The 13,407-nt window shown below is 48.5% G+C and overlaps 2 protein-coding genes across 2 annotated transcripts; one reads left to right on the forward strand and one right to left on the reverse strand.

Moving 5' to 3' along the window:
* Positions 1–2,683: 2,683 nt before the first annotated feature.
* LOC123104261 (transcription factor BHLH089) lies at positions 2,684–4,791 on the reverse strand (the record flags this gene model as incomplete). The annotated part of the gene is given in 8 exon segments (XM_044526045.1): positions 2,684–3,129; positions 3,222–3,315; positions 3,413–3,601; positions 3,689–3,763; positions 3,855–3,923; positions 4,028–4,093; positions 4,203–4,454; positions 4,564–4,791. Coding segments are annotated over 8 exon segments (1,014 nt in total), but the record flags the coding sequence as incomplete, so codon positions are not given.
* A 1,431-nt stretch (positions 4,792–6,222) lies between these two features.
* On the forward strand, positions 6,223–9,185 carry LOC123101435 (uncharacterized). The gene is made up of 8 exons (XM_044522891.1): positions 6,223–6,291; positions 6,380–6,493; positions 6,725–7,009; positions 7,098–7,358; positions 7,618–7,661; positions 7,882–8,053; positions 8,577–8,760; positions 9,121–9,185. Exons 1-8 carry the CDS (start codon positions 6,223–6,225, stop codon positions 9,183–9,185), a joined length of 1,194 nt encoding a protein of 397 aa, XP_044378826.1.
* The last annotated feature ends 4,222 nt before the right edge of the window (positions 9,186–13,407 follow it).

A 13,407-nucleotide genomic window follows, 5' to 3' on the forward strand; every position in this document is an offset into this window, starting at 1 on the left:
TTTTGGATGCTAATGTGTTTCTTAAAATTTAAACTAGTTAAATATTATGAGGTAATTTACGAAACCACTTTCAGTAAATTATCCATGGAAGATACGCTAGTACTATGAAATAAGAAGATACACTAGTACTTCATTTTTGTTCAAAAGTCAAATGAGTTCATGTTTGGCCATGTTTTAAAAAAAATATTAGTATCTACAATACAAAATTTATATCATTTGATCCATTATGAGAAGTAGTTTCATATTTTCTCTATTAGGTATTGCATATATTGATATTTTATTCTATAATCTTGGTCAAATATTTGAATGGTTGACTTGCACAAAAATCAATACATCTTATTTTGTGGGAAGGGATGGAGTACAACACTAAGTCTGAAGTCACCATGTTGGCAACATCTGTTGCTACTCCTATCCACTTGACAAAGGGATGCCGATAGTCCGAGCCGAATACCAAACAGACCTCGCACCAAATGCTAACATCTAAAACCGGAGGCCCCAACCAAGCCACATTACCGGGTCTGCGGCACACACCAGTCCGACGCACTCTCATAGGCTACCGTCGCCGTCTTCCACCGACCCATCTTCAAAGTAGGTACTGACACGTCAACCTTGTCAGGCCTGTCGTCGACGTCACCACGACGCCAGACAGCGCCATCCTCCTGTGCGGGTCTGTCCACACTCTTTGGACACCGAGACTCCGCTGCGCCACGCCGCCGAGATTCACCGTCGTCGATGCGGAGGAGAATAGATAACACCCCTCCACCTCTGGACCCCTCCAATCAGCACCTGCTCTGTACTTCATAGTATGAGATAAGAAAATATCTCATGTCCTGTCAATGTGTAACACTCGTTTAAAGCAGAAAAGTAAGTGAAGATTATGAAAGTATATCCGGAGACGGAACACGATCACCGATTGAGTATTCCGGACGTATCTTCCGGGACCATGTTCTGAAGCAAGCAAAGTTTTCAGTGCAGCGGCGCCTATTCAAGCACAGTGGTAGCACTGGCGTATCGGCAGGCGGGGGTAGGGTATCTGTCCGTCCATGTACAATAGAATACAGTGGCCCATACGTACAGATACAGTGGCGGGCGGCCCTCTCCAGCTTCACAAGGTATTCCATTCTTGTACGAAAGGGCGTCCATCCTGGGGTCTCCGGTGCAGTGCACATACTCAGCTCATGCCCTTCAATCTTCAATTCCTGAGCTGTATGCAGCCATCACTCTCCCGGACAGCCTGTTGCTCGCTCGCTGACGACAATGACAATGCCGCGGCAGTCCCGCGATTCCACGGGGATATTATTTAGCCCCGAGCCCCAAGCGACTAAGAGAGAAAATTAATTAGTGCTCCCTCTGTTTCAAAATAAGTATCTCAATTTTAGTACTATGATTTGGTGCTAATTTTAGTACAAAGTTATGCTGAAGCACCGGACTTTATACTGACTTTATTGTAAAGTTGAAACACTTATTTCGGGACGGAGGGAGTAGGATCGGAGCCGATCAACCTAACCGCGGGGATCGGTATAGTATAGGGTTCCTCTGGAGATATGTAGGGAGGGGGACAGCAAAAGGCCTCAGCCTGATGCTGATGCCGCACTAGGAGTAAGCAGCACACTTCGGGGTAGCGTAACGTAACCTTAGAGCAAGCTCAAGCAAATTACAGCCACCATGTTTAGAGAAATGGATTTCAGTTGAACAAAAATTTCTTTCTGCTGTGTGCATCTTCTGATGCAGAGGTTGAGAGGGTTTCCGGCCGGGCTCCGGTAAGAGGAGAAACACGGTCGGTTCATGGTAAATGGTTTGTTTGTTTCTGACGGAAAACGGTAAAAGTTCCTCTGTTCCAAACAGGGCCTGAGTAGAAACTACTTCCTTCATTCCATAATATATAAGAGCATTTTTTACGCTATGGGACGGAGGGAGTAGAAACTAAACTTTATGAAGATTTGTTTTTAATTATTTTAACAAAAGCTGGACACTACTACTGCAAGGTGGCGCGGCGGAAGGGATGACATGGTCATGGACGGATACGAAATGAGATCCAGCGGAGAGCGGATAAAAGGGACGGGTAACCTACCAAAGCTGGGAGACAGCGACGCCCCTCGCCTCTTCTCCTACGTGCACCACCCACATGCAACAACCACCGGCTGTAACTAGCACCACCATTTCTGCTTACGCAGGTGAAAATGTGATGTGGAGTTCCATCTCATCTCAGAAAAGAAGGGATGCTAGCTGCTGGTGAATGGTGATGTTGATGGTGAAATGAGAGTTTCTGATGATGATGATGATGATTAAAAGGTTCCAACAACTGCAAGTCGCATACTACCCTCCCTCCGTTCACTGTTTAAAGACGTTTCAGGTATTTCAATATAGACTAATACGGACCGAAATGGGCGAACAAACACGCTAAAACGCGTCTATATACTTTCAATTCAGGAAAACAAAAAGTTTAAACATCTTATGATGTTGAAAGGAGAGAGCATCTATTACGAACTTATAGCTGGTGATAAGTCACTGTTCACTGTGATTGGTGAGCATTCCGTAAGTACCGAAATGAGTGAACAACACGCTAAACCGTGATTGACAAGTAACTGTTCGCTGTGATTGATGAGCATTCAGCGAGCACCACTTAACTGTAATTTGGCGGCCCAATCATTGAGCTGTAAAACAATACAGAACATATAGTATATGCATTGGTAGTATATATGTTCATAATTGCCATTTCCACGACAAATGCAAAATAGAAGTACATGGTAGTAGTATCGTCCCAATATCTGCCGAGTTCTTACACATTAGGGGAGATGATGGTGATTCTAAATATTTTCACCATATCTAAGTACATGATTTACTATTTTTGAGACCACATAATCTCATCAACACGAGAAGAATCAAGGAGAGGATGGTAGTTCAGCTGGGATTCATTCTAGTGTCCCCGATCCCCGCCGTCTTGGTACCATTCGGCATCGGATGTGGATGATCAAATCAGTTCTCAGTCCGGAAGTCAAAAGACCGTTAGCTTAGGAGCTTCACTCGCCATACTTTTCTTATGTACAAAAATATGGGCCTTGGTGATTATCAGTGATCCTGTGATCGTCTAGAACTCAATCTCTGGATGATCTGCTGCTTGTAACTGACCTGCGTAAGCCGAACCACACAAACCTGTTAGTCCAAGCTGAATTACCAAGGCGTGCAGCAAGCAACGATCCATCATTGTTCACTATACGAACCATCGAAATTCGGCGCCGAACCCGCATTCTCCTGGCTTTGCTCGTGGTCCATATGCAGGCCATTTTGGGCACTCGCCTCCCAGAAATCCTGTTGCTGAGAAAAAAAGAGGCAAAGAGTATCAGGATCAGATGCATATTAACTATCTTAATTGAGTAGGTATATTGCAGTTTTCCAGGCAATCAACAGTCACCTGTTTTTGAAAAGGGTACTGCGGTGCGGGCGGTAGAGCCATGTCTAACAGACCCATGGAGCATTGGTTCTCCATAGCACCCGAGCTGAAGGACTGGTAAAGGTCTGCTTGGTCACACAATGGGTACACCGTGCCAGCACTCTCCAATGGAAAGACCGTGCTCGCCGAGGGGCCGAGTGCTTGGTTCATCTGAATATACAGAGGAAACAGCATGTTAGAGGCAGATTGTTTCATAGAGCCAAAGCGCGAGAAGATGCGAGATAAACTGGAGCTCACATCTTTGTGTAGGAGGTTCGACAAGGTGTCGAAGTCAAGTTGCGGGTTCACGGTCGAGAGCTTCATGGACAAGAACTGAAAAGAGTAAAACAGCGAAAGGATTAGAGAATTCGGCGAGAGCTACAAATTATTTTGGTACCGCGACAAATTGTGTGTCGGGTCTAACCTCGACTTGCTGCTGCAGCGATTGAACATAGTTTATGATCTCATCGAGCATGAGCGCTTTGCCAATCACCTAGAAATGGGAATTTCTTCAAATTAGACAAACTAGAGATGGTAACAAGTGACACTTGCACACAAAAATGTTATGTTCCCAGTCTAGATGGAATATTTTGATACCTTGTTACATCCTGGCACCAGGTCCTGGAGCATCTTCATCTTGAGGGTGATCTTCTCTCTTCTAACCTGTCATATGAACCCACAATTGAGGACAGCGTGCAAAAAATTTGTACTACTGACAACTTTTCATTCAGGCATGTAAAAGAGACGGCGAGAGTAAAATTAGAGTATTTACCCTCTCAGCAAGGCTGTGGCTGTCGGTTGCCTGGCCTCTCCTGGCCCGGACGTGGACGTAGTCCCGGGGCGGCTCGTCCGCCGCCGGCTGCTTGGACTTGGAGCCCTTGCCCTTGGCCTGCTTGCGCCCTCTCTCCCCGCCGGCCGACCCATCGCTGGCCGTGGCAGTGGCCGCCTCCTCCTCCACCTTGGGCCTCACGGTCTCGTCCTCAATTTTGCACTTCTTCGAGTCGGGACCCGTCGGCTCTCCCATCTGCAGACCAAATTCCGGCGTCATCTTCGGCTAGAACCAGCAAGCAGGCTAATGCACGGCATAATTTCCTCAACAACCGAAAATTGAAATCCATGGAGCAAGAAGTCACCTTGGCGAAACAGGACGCGGTCTCCTTGCCCTTGCCGGCGCCCGCGGCCGGCGCCTTCCGCTTCCTGGCATTCGCGCCGTACGCCCACGCCGGGTCGGAGACCGAGGACCCCTCCCGGGACGCGGCGCCTAGCTCGCCGCCGCCGCCCCCCTCCGCGGCACCGAACTGGCCGCCGTTGCCGCCGAAGCCGGGCATCCCGGCCGCCCGGTCCCCGAACATGGCGGCGAGGCCCGCGGCGCCCGCGCCGCCGCAGAGCGTCTCGAAGAAGCCGGCGTCGAGGCCCGGCACGCCGAAGTCGAGCCCCGCGGAGCCCATGAGCAGGCCGGAGACGTAGTCGCCGTCCATCGCGCGCTTCGCTCGATCGGCGCCCTCCCGGAGCAGAAGCAGAAGAGACCGGCCGCGATGATTGCGCAGGAAGGAAGCAAGGCGGACGGAAGGGAGGGGGAGGGTGAGGGCAAGAAGTGGACTTGGGGAAAGTGGGTGCGGGGGGCGAGGCGGGGGAGGGAGGGACGGTAGGTGGGTGTGGAGGGGATTCCGCGGATTGATTTATAGAAAGGGGCTGTGGAGCCGGCCCTCGCCCAGCGCGGCGGAGGGGAGGGGTGGAGATGCTTGCGGCGGTGGGCTACCGCGGGTGGGCGGAGGTCAAAACAAAAGAGACGGACGGGGGTGGAGGGTAACCTCGCCCGTAGACGCTGCAGGGGCGGAGACACCGCCCCGGGATTTCCGCTCCGGGGAGGGAGGGGGCCGACGGCGATGGGTTTCACGGTTCTCTTTTCCTCTTCTTCTTTTACCCCCGGTCGACTGGGCCGCTGTCATGCCGCCGCAAACGCGAGCGCGACCGCACTCATTACTGCCAAAATCACGGATGGGGTCTGTAAAGCCAGAAATCACAGATTTGACCTGAGGCAGAAATCAAATCACAAACTGACCTGTTCAGGAAAAAATTTCACTCTGCTGACCCTTTGGTGCGGCGCCCAGATTCAAATCACAAACTGACCTGTTCAGGAAAAAATTTCACTCTGCTGACCCTTTGGTGTGGCGCCCGACATCTGGACGCCGCACCCTACTGTGCAGCGCCTTCCCCTTAGGCGCCGCACATCCTGCCAGCGTGGCAGCCCTGGTCCAGTTGCGGCCCCACACGCACCTGTGCAGCGCCTAAGAGCTAGGCGCCACACTTTGACGTGCAGCGCCTAGCCCTTGGGCGCTGCACAGTGACTTAAGCGCGGCCGCCCAGCCCGACCAGGCAGTTCTTCATCTCTCCGCTCTCTGTACAGAGAGCAGCGGCGGCGGCGGCGGCGCCCCCATCTAATCCCCCCACATCCCTCTCAGATCTGAAGATTTGATCCGTGAATTCGATCCCCAATCCATCCTACTAGGTAAACTCTTCCCTTCTCTTTCTTTTGCTCCGTAAATTTGTTGCCATTCTAGAGATTTGTCCATGATTTGATGGAACCCTTGATTTGTTTGGTTTGCTCGATTTAGGATGTGTATTCATATTGATAGTACCGTAGTGTTATTTATTAGTTCACAATATATGATTCTTGTTGTTGAAACCCTAGATTGTTTAGTTTTTTTAGATATATATGAGATGCCTATTTTTGTTTAGTTTATTTGAGATGAAGATGAACTTTTATATGTTTATTGTTTGAAATTGTAAGGATGGTTTGGCTTCTGGACGATGTCTACGACGTGCAACACCGGGCCTACATGATGCGCGAGAAGGATAAGGTAATAATGAGTAATCTAAATATTTTGCAAATTTGCCTTTAGTTGAAATTTACATGCCCTAAGATTTGTCATTACTTGTTTTTTGCAGAAGCTTGAACCTCTGAAGATTCGGTATCACGGGGTCTCTGGTCCTGCCATGCCTTACGATGAGCGGTACACACCGTACATCAAGCAAGCAGGACTACTCCCGTGGATTCTGTTGGTCAGCCGGTCCACGCCGAATCTGAACGCTCCACTGGTGTCCGCTCTTGTTGATCGGTGGAGGCCAGAGACCCACAGTTTCCATCTTCGGACCGGGGAGATGACCGTGACGCTCGAGGATGTCTCGTTGATCACCGGTCTTGCTATCGACGGGAGGCCTCTATGTATGAGCACCGATTCTGATGGGTGGCGCGAGCAGATGATTGCTCTTATCGGTATGGCTCCTACCGAGGCTGAGGATGATGTAGAGGAGGGAGAAGAGAAGAAGAAGAGGGAAAGGAAGGCAGCCGGAGCTGCTTTCACGTGGATTCAAAATAACTTTGCGACGTGCCCTCCGGATGCAACTGATGATGTGATCCAGACACATGCTCGTGTGTATATGTGGTACATTGTGTCGAGGACTTTGTTTCCTGACTCCACTGGCAAGAACGCTCCATGGATGTGGCTGAAGGCGTTGACCGTCTTCGATAGCAAATGGAGCTGGGGTTCAGCGACTCTTGCCTACTTGTACCGACAGGTAGTTGGTCTGTTTTGTGATTAACTCATTTATTCATTAGCAATGCAAGCTTGCTGTCAAGTTAACATTGTTTTTCTTTCATATGTAGCTGGATGATGCGTGTTGCAGGATCACACCTAGTGCAGGCATTGGTGGTAATCTGCTTCTACTTTCTGTATGGAGCTGGGAGCGTCTGCCTGTTGGACGCCCGAAGAGCGTCAGGTTTGATCCTTGGTATGCAGATGAACATGACGAATTACGGCGCCCCACGTGGGCTTACAAGTGGGATATTGTTTCCGAGATGACGAACGATGTCAATCTCATGTACCAAAAGTACATTGCCGAGTTGGACACGATTACGCCTGAGCAGGTAAGGAGGTCATTACTTTAGTCCTTTCTCATGCTTGCTTGAAAAATAGTTATCAAATTTGCATTGTTGCCCTGTTTCATAGGTGGAATGGCAGCCATATGGCGCGGGTGAGAGCTTGGGGTACACCGCGGACTTCCGCCTCAACCCGATGTGCTTGCGGGATAAGGATCTCTGGCTTATGTGGTGCCCACTGATATGCAACTGGGCGGTTGAGTTTCATTTGCCGCATCGCGTGTATCGTCAGTTTGGTCTTTTCCAGCCTCACCCGCCGGATTGGGTGGACACGGATAAAGCACTTCATAGGTAAGAGAGCATGTGTGCGTATTGTCTAATCATCGGGACTCCTTTTGATTGTGCTAATGTTTGGTTTTATACCACGCAGGTTGGATAGGAGAAGGCAACGGAAGATAAAGGACTGGGCCAAGCATCATTCTGCGTATGTTACCCGCTTCCAGCTTTGTGTGGAGCAAGCTCGTAGCACTGCACGCGCCCCGCTTCGTGAGCACAACTCACTTGCTTTTGATAACTACGTACGATGGTTTATTGGAACTACTCGAGTTGAGATATGCCCGCCGGCATATAATGAGGATATTCTTGAAGAACCCGTAAACTTTGAGGATCTAGCAAAGGGGAAGTACAACAGAGATGTTAGGCTAGGGCAAGGAGTCCCTGCTGTTCCGGTGATTAACTATGTGGTAAAGTGTTCCCCTCTTTACTTTCCTGTTGACCGTATTACACATGTTTGAATGGCTAACGCATTCATTTTTTCTCATCCGCAGCGCACCGAGATCAAGAAAGCAGCTGATGAGAGCCAGTCTATTCTGGAGAAGACACCGGTTGGAACTAGCAATGATGATGGTTCACTACGAGCATTCCTCAAGGTACATATCGCATTCACTATGAGAGCCAGTCTATGTTGCGAAGTTTGATATCTTACACACTTGTTCGTGTTACAGCGTCAGGCCAAGAAGTTAAGGCGGTTATCGAACCTTCTCGGTTGTCGTGATCCTGAATATGATGAACCATCTGCCTCTAGGTCTGGTACACCATCAGACCCCGCACCTCACCATGAGGGGGACGATGTGAGTTCCTCATATGCTTATATGGATGATGAGGGTGGATCACCCAAGAGGTATGACTAATCCTTTAGATGTGATTCTCACTTGATTACGACATCGGCCTTCACCATATTGTTTCGCTGTGTGATAGGGCGATGAGCTTGATGATGACATGACTTTGGCGGACGCTCAAGCTCGGTCCGCATATGTGTTCAAGACTAGGCAGCCCAAACGCCGGTACACGCCCAATGACTATGACAACAGAGGCAACCCAAAGGTGGTCGTAGGGACCTCGCGGATGGCTAGCTTGGATGATGAGGCGGAGGAGGAGGCGGAGGCGGAGGCGGAGGCGGAGGCGGAGGCGGAGGAGGAAGTGCACGAAGAGGATCCTCGTGCTCCTAAGAAGAAGAAGCTTGCCTGCAGGCGTGCCACCAGGAACACGCGCGGAAGGCATTAGTGCTTGTTCATGTTAATTGTAGCTGTTTAATTAGGTTGACGAACTTGTGAGGTTATGTTATATGTTGGTGAACTCTTACTAGTGTGGTATTTGTGTTTGCGAACCTGAAGTAATGTTGAATTGTCTTAAATGATATGATGTTCAAGTTATTAGTTTCTGCAGTTTACAGTATTTTTATTATGTTATATGTTGGTGAACTCTTACTAGTGCAGTTTACAGTATTTTTATTATGTGAGTGCTGCTGCAGGAGGCCAAAATGGCATCTGTTTCTGCAGTTTTGCTTATAGCAGCAGTGCAACGCCCAACATATAGGCGCTGCACTGTACTGTGTGGCGCCCAACAATTGGGCGCTGCACTGTATAGTGCAGCGCCCTGTCCTTAGGCGCTGCACTACTTCCAACATCTCACATCCAGAGAGCCACAGTTGGCTTGCATCACATCCACAATACTTACAATGACTGCAGCATCACAACAATTTGAACAAACATAAATTTTAAGCCGGCGAGTTCATAACTTAAGACAATTCAAACATTACTACGACATGGTTCACGACACATTCATTACAAATGACAAATGGCAGCTTGCCCTAGAAGATAGTTCACCAACATCTCACATGCCCTCACAACTTCATGACACATTCATTAGAAAATAGTTGACGACGAGTGCACCGAAGCGAAGTCCCTACTGAGTAGAGCGAGGCCATTTCCCCTTCTTGTCACGTGCCGAGTCCTCCTCTTGCGCCTCGCGAGCCTTTGCAAGCTTTCTTGCCCTCTCCTCCTCACGAGCAAGTTTCGCTTGGCGTGCCCTCTCCTCCTCTCGTTTCTTCCGCTCCATCCTCTCCTTCTGACGACGCTCTTCCTCCAAGCCTCTTCGAAACAATTCTTCGAACCGTCATTGCCGCCTAAGACAATCTGCGTATTGGTCCTTTTTCACATCTTCTGGCACTTCTAGATCTATCCACGTGAAGTACTTGCATAGAGGAGGCGGTGACTGCATAAAAATTTGTTGTTAGTGTTGACACACATTTGAGAGTAACATTATACTTCTCGAGCTTACCGGTGGTTGGTCATAGGCGTTAGTTGGAAGTGCACGATCATAAGCATAGTTCGGGCATACAAAATATCTCCGCCCTTCCGTCCATGCTTTCTTTCGGTCGGTGGACACCTTCACCTTGCAAACATCTCCACACCAACAAGGCGGGATGTTGACATCTTTCTCCTTCACCTTGTACAAAGATGCGTCCTCCCACTTGTTCGGCATGTCTTCTTGGTTAGCACACGGTGGCCTCGTCATGGAACCGGATGAAGCCATGCCTACAAAACCGAGAATTATTGGTCAACCCTAACCCCCACTTAACAATAACCACAACCCTAACACCAACATAACCATAACCCTAGCATACTATGAAAACCTAACCATACCAAATTAGCAAAGAAACACAAATTTCCAAATCCTATCAAAAACTAGGGTTTCCCCCAAACTAGCAAGATTTGAGCAAATGTGACAATTCCTATGGATGAAAACGAGGGGATCGGAGGAGATTACCTTAAGGGAGGGGTTGGCTTCGAAATCCACAGTCAAATACTCCGGATCTGAGAAGGATTTGAGAGGGGGAGAGAGGAGGGCAGAGGGGAGGCACTGAGCTTCGGGTTTGTGTGGAGGGTGGGGTGTGTGGGGTGGGGATGGGTGGGAGGGAGTTGGTGCAGCCTAATAAATGTCCAGGGGTGCAGCGCCTAAGGGAAAGGCGCCACACTACACAGTGCAGCGCCTCTCCCTTAGGCGCTGCACACCTGGACATTCCAGTCCAGAGAGCACCAGGAGCGTTCCAGTTGGTTTTGCACCCCAAAAATTGCTAAGTCAGTGTGCAGCACCCAAGGGAAGGACGCCACACTATACAGTGCAGCGCCCATGGTTTAGGCGCTGCACTGTATAGTGTGGCGCCTTTCCCTTGGGCGCGGCACACTGACTTAGCAATTTTTCAACTTGTCAAATGTGTATTGATTCAACTTGTCAAATGTGTATTGATTCAACTTGTCAAAAGTATTCATTCAACTTGTCAAATGTGTATTGAACTATTGCCGTCACGGGTAATGCACGTACACCCTTGAGCACCTTATTGAAGCATTCTGCCATATTGCTTGTCATTTGACCGTACCTCCGGCCATCTTCATCGAAAGCACGTGCCCACATATTCCTTTCGGCAATGTTCTTATTCAGAAACTTCTGACCGCCGGGGTCAAGTTTCTTGTGTCTGAGCAATGCATTGAACAATGTGGAAAACCACTTGTTGGTGAAAGCGAGACAACAATCCTGAAGATCATCGGCCAACTCCTTGATACCACATGCCCTATAGAAGTTTGCACAAAAGTGCCTCATGCACCATCGATGATGCAACTTTGTATGTCCGGGAATGTCAACCACCACCGCATTTAGAATTCCAGGATGGCGATCCGATATGACACAAATTTCCCTTTCAGCAGGTAATACCCTTGTTCTCGGTTGACGCAAGAACCACTCCCAGTTATCATTGTTCTCCACCTCAACCAAAGCGAAAGCCAAATGCAACACCCGGTTATTGGCATCACTTGCTATTGCAACCAATAAAGTGCCCTTGTATTGTCCGGTCAAGAACGTGCCATCAATGGCGATGACGGGCCGACAATGCTCAAAAGCCCTCACACATTGCTCAAAGGCCCAAAATGCACGGCCAAATACTCGGACGGTCCTCCCGTTATGAATCAATGTTTGGTGCCCATGAGGCTCAACCACGTGAACCATGCCTGGGTTTGTGGCGGCCATAGCTAACAACAACCTAGGGAGTCGGTTGTATGCTTCCTCCCAATTGCCATACAACATCTTGAATGCGGCTTGCTTCGCCTTCCATGCCTTGCCGTACTTCACCTTGTAATGAAAGATGGCTTTCACAAGGTCAATGACACTCTTGATGCTCATTGTTGGAAGTGTGGATATTTGGTTGGACAGCCTGTAAGCAATGAACTCGGACGTGAGTTGTCTGTGTTGCTGGTACACAAGCTTGCCATCCGCATTCTTGTGCCGGCACATGTGAGTTGGTAGATAACTCACTATGCGCCAAGTGGGACCTCCTTTCCATGGCCTTGCACGCACAATCCATGGACATGTTGGCACTTCACATTTGACCGTGTAACGCACATTCACGTCCGAGTTAGCCACTTTATGTGGACGATAATGTGTAACCGAGTAGTTGTCGAGCCACATCTTCAATTCCAAGAAGGATTGAAACTCACAACTGGGATATATCCCATTCTTGCCGTCTTCCAAATCACGGTGAGAACTTGGCCTAGCTCCAAGAGATATGCATTTTCCACCATCCACAACGGCTTCATCCGCGAGACTAAGATCCTTGAACAATGGTGTCTTGTGATCCCGCCCGAATACCTTCTTGAATGCTTCGGCCTCCTTCGGTGTGAACCCCTCCTCATCAACTTCTTCATCAGGACCATCGTCATCCGAGTCCGATGCATATGCACCGGAAAAAGGGATGGATTGGTCCATTGTCTCTTGCACATGATATTGGTCGAGATCACCCACGTTGTTGTCATGGAGGTCAACTTCGTTGTCATCCTCCTCGTACTCATCATTCTCCTCTTCAAAACCTTCATTTTGGTTGTTTGGAGTCGGGCTCAATGTTGGCCAATCTTCTTGCGTGAATTGAGGTTCACTCATTTGATCTTGGTTCATGGGTGGGGGAGTGCTAGCAACCAACGGGGAGGGGTTCCGGTTCAAGTCTAAATTCAAGGTAGACTCAACCTTCTTGGAGGCAAATAACTCAAGAGCCTTGTCTAGAGATTCCGAAACCGTCTCCTTGTATGCAACCCAACGTTGCTCGGAGTTCACACGCATTGTCTTCCAACGGATGTGCATTCCTAAACCAACATTATGCCTTCCCTCGAACTCAACAACGTCACTTGGGTCCATCCAATTCAAATCTTTCCTCACTTGTTTCAAAAGCTCCGCATAGCTAGGACTACTCTCAAACACCATGTCAAGCTCATCCGGGTCCGTCTCAACATTGCCTTTCAAAAAGGCCTCTTTATCCACATGATGAACATAAAAACATGTTCTCCCCATCCCTACAATAATCAAAAACACACATATATCAAGTAAATACTTAAGAAAAATATTTGCACACATATGCCCTAACATATATATGAATTAATAACCCTAACCCCCACATAACAATAACCACAACCCTAACACCAACATAACCCTAACACCAACATCAAACACACATAACCCTAACCCTAGCATACTATGGAAGCCTAAATAACCCAAATTAGCAAAGAAATATAACATCATTCAACACAAATTTCCAAATCCTATCAAAATCTAGGGTTTCCCCAAACTAGCAACATTTGAGCAAATGTGACAATTCCTATGGATGAAAACGAGGGGATCGAAGGAGATTACCTTAAGGGAGGGGTTGGCTTCGAAATCCACAGTGTGTGGCGGATTTGCAAGATTTGAGAAGGATTTAAGAGGGGGGAGAGGGGAA

Source organism: Triticum aestivum, chromosome 5A (genome assembly GCF_018294505.1).
Source record: "Triticum aestivum cultivar Chinese Spring chromosome 5A, IWGSC CS RefSeq v2.1, whole genome shotgun sequence".
Lineage (NCBI taxonomy): Eukaryota > Viridiplantae > Streptophyta > Magnoliopsida > Poales > Poaceae > Triticum > Triticum aestivum.

Excerpts from the sequence above, each read along its gene's own strand:
- LOC123101435 (XM_044522891.1), top strand. The coding sequence starts at position 6,223 with ATGGTTTGGCTTCTGGACGATGTCTACGACGTGCAACACCGGGCCTAC. Across the intron at positions 8,054-8,576 it reads TTCCGGTGATTAACTATGTG|CTTGATGATGACATGACTTT; the intron begins GTAAAGTGTTCC and ends TAGGGCGATGAG. Across the intron at positions 8,761-9,120 it reads GGAGGAGGCGGAGGCGGAGG|GAGGCCAAAATGGCATCTGT; the intron begins CGGAGGCGGAGG and ends GTGCTGCTGCAG.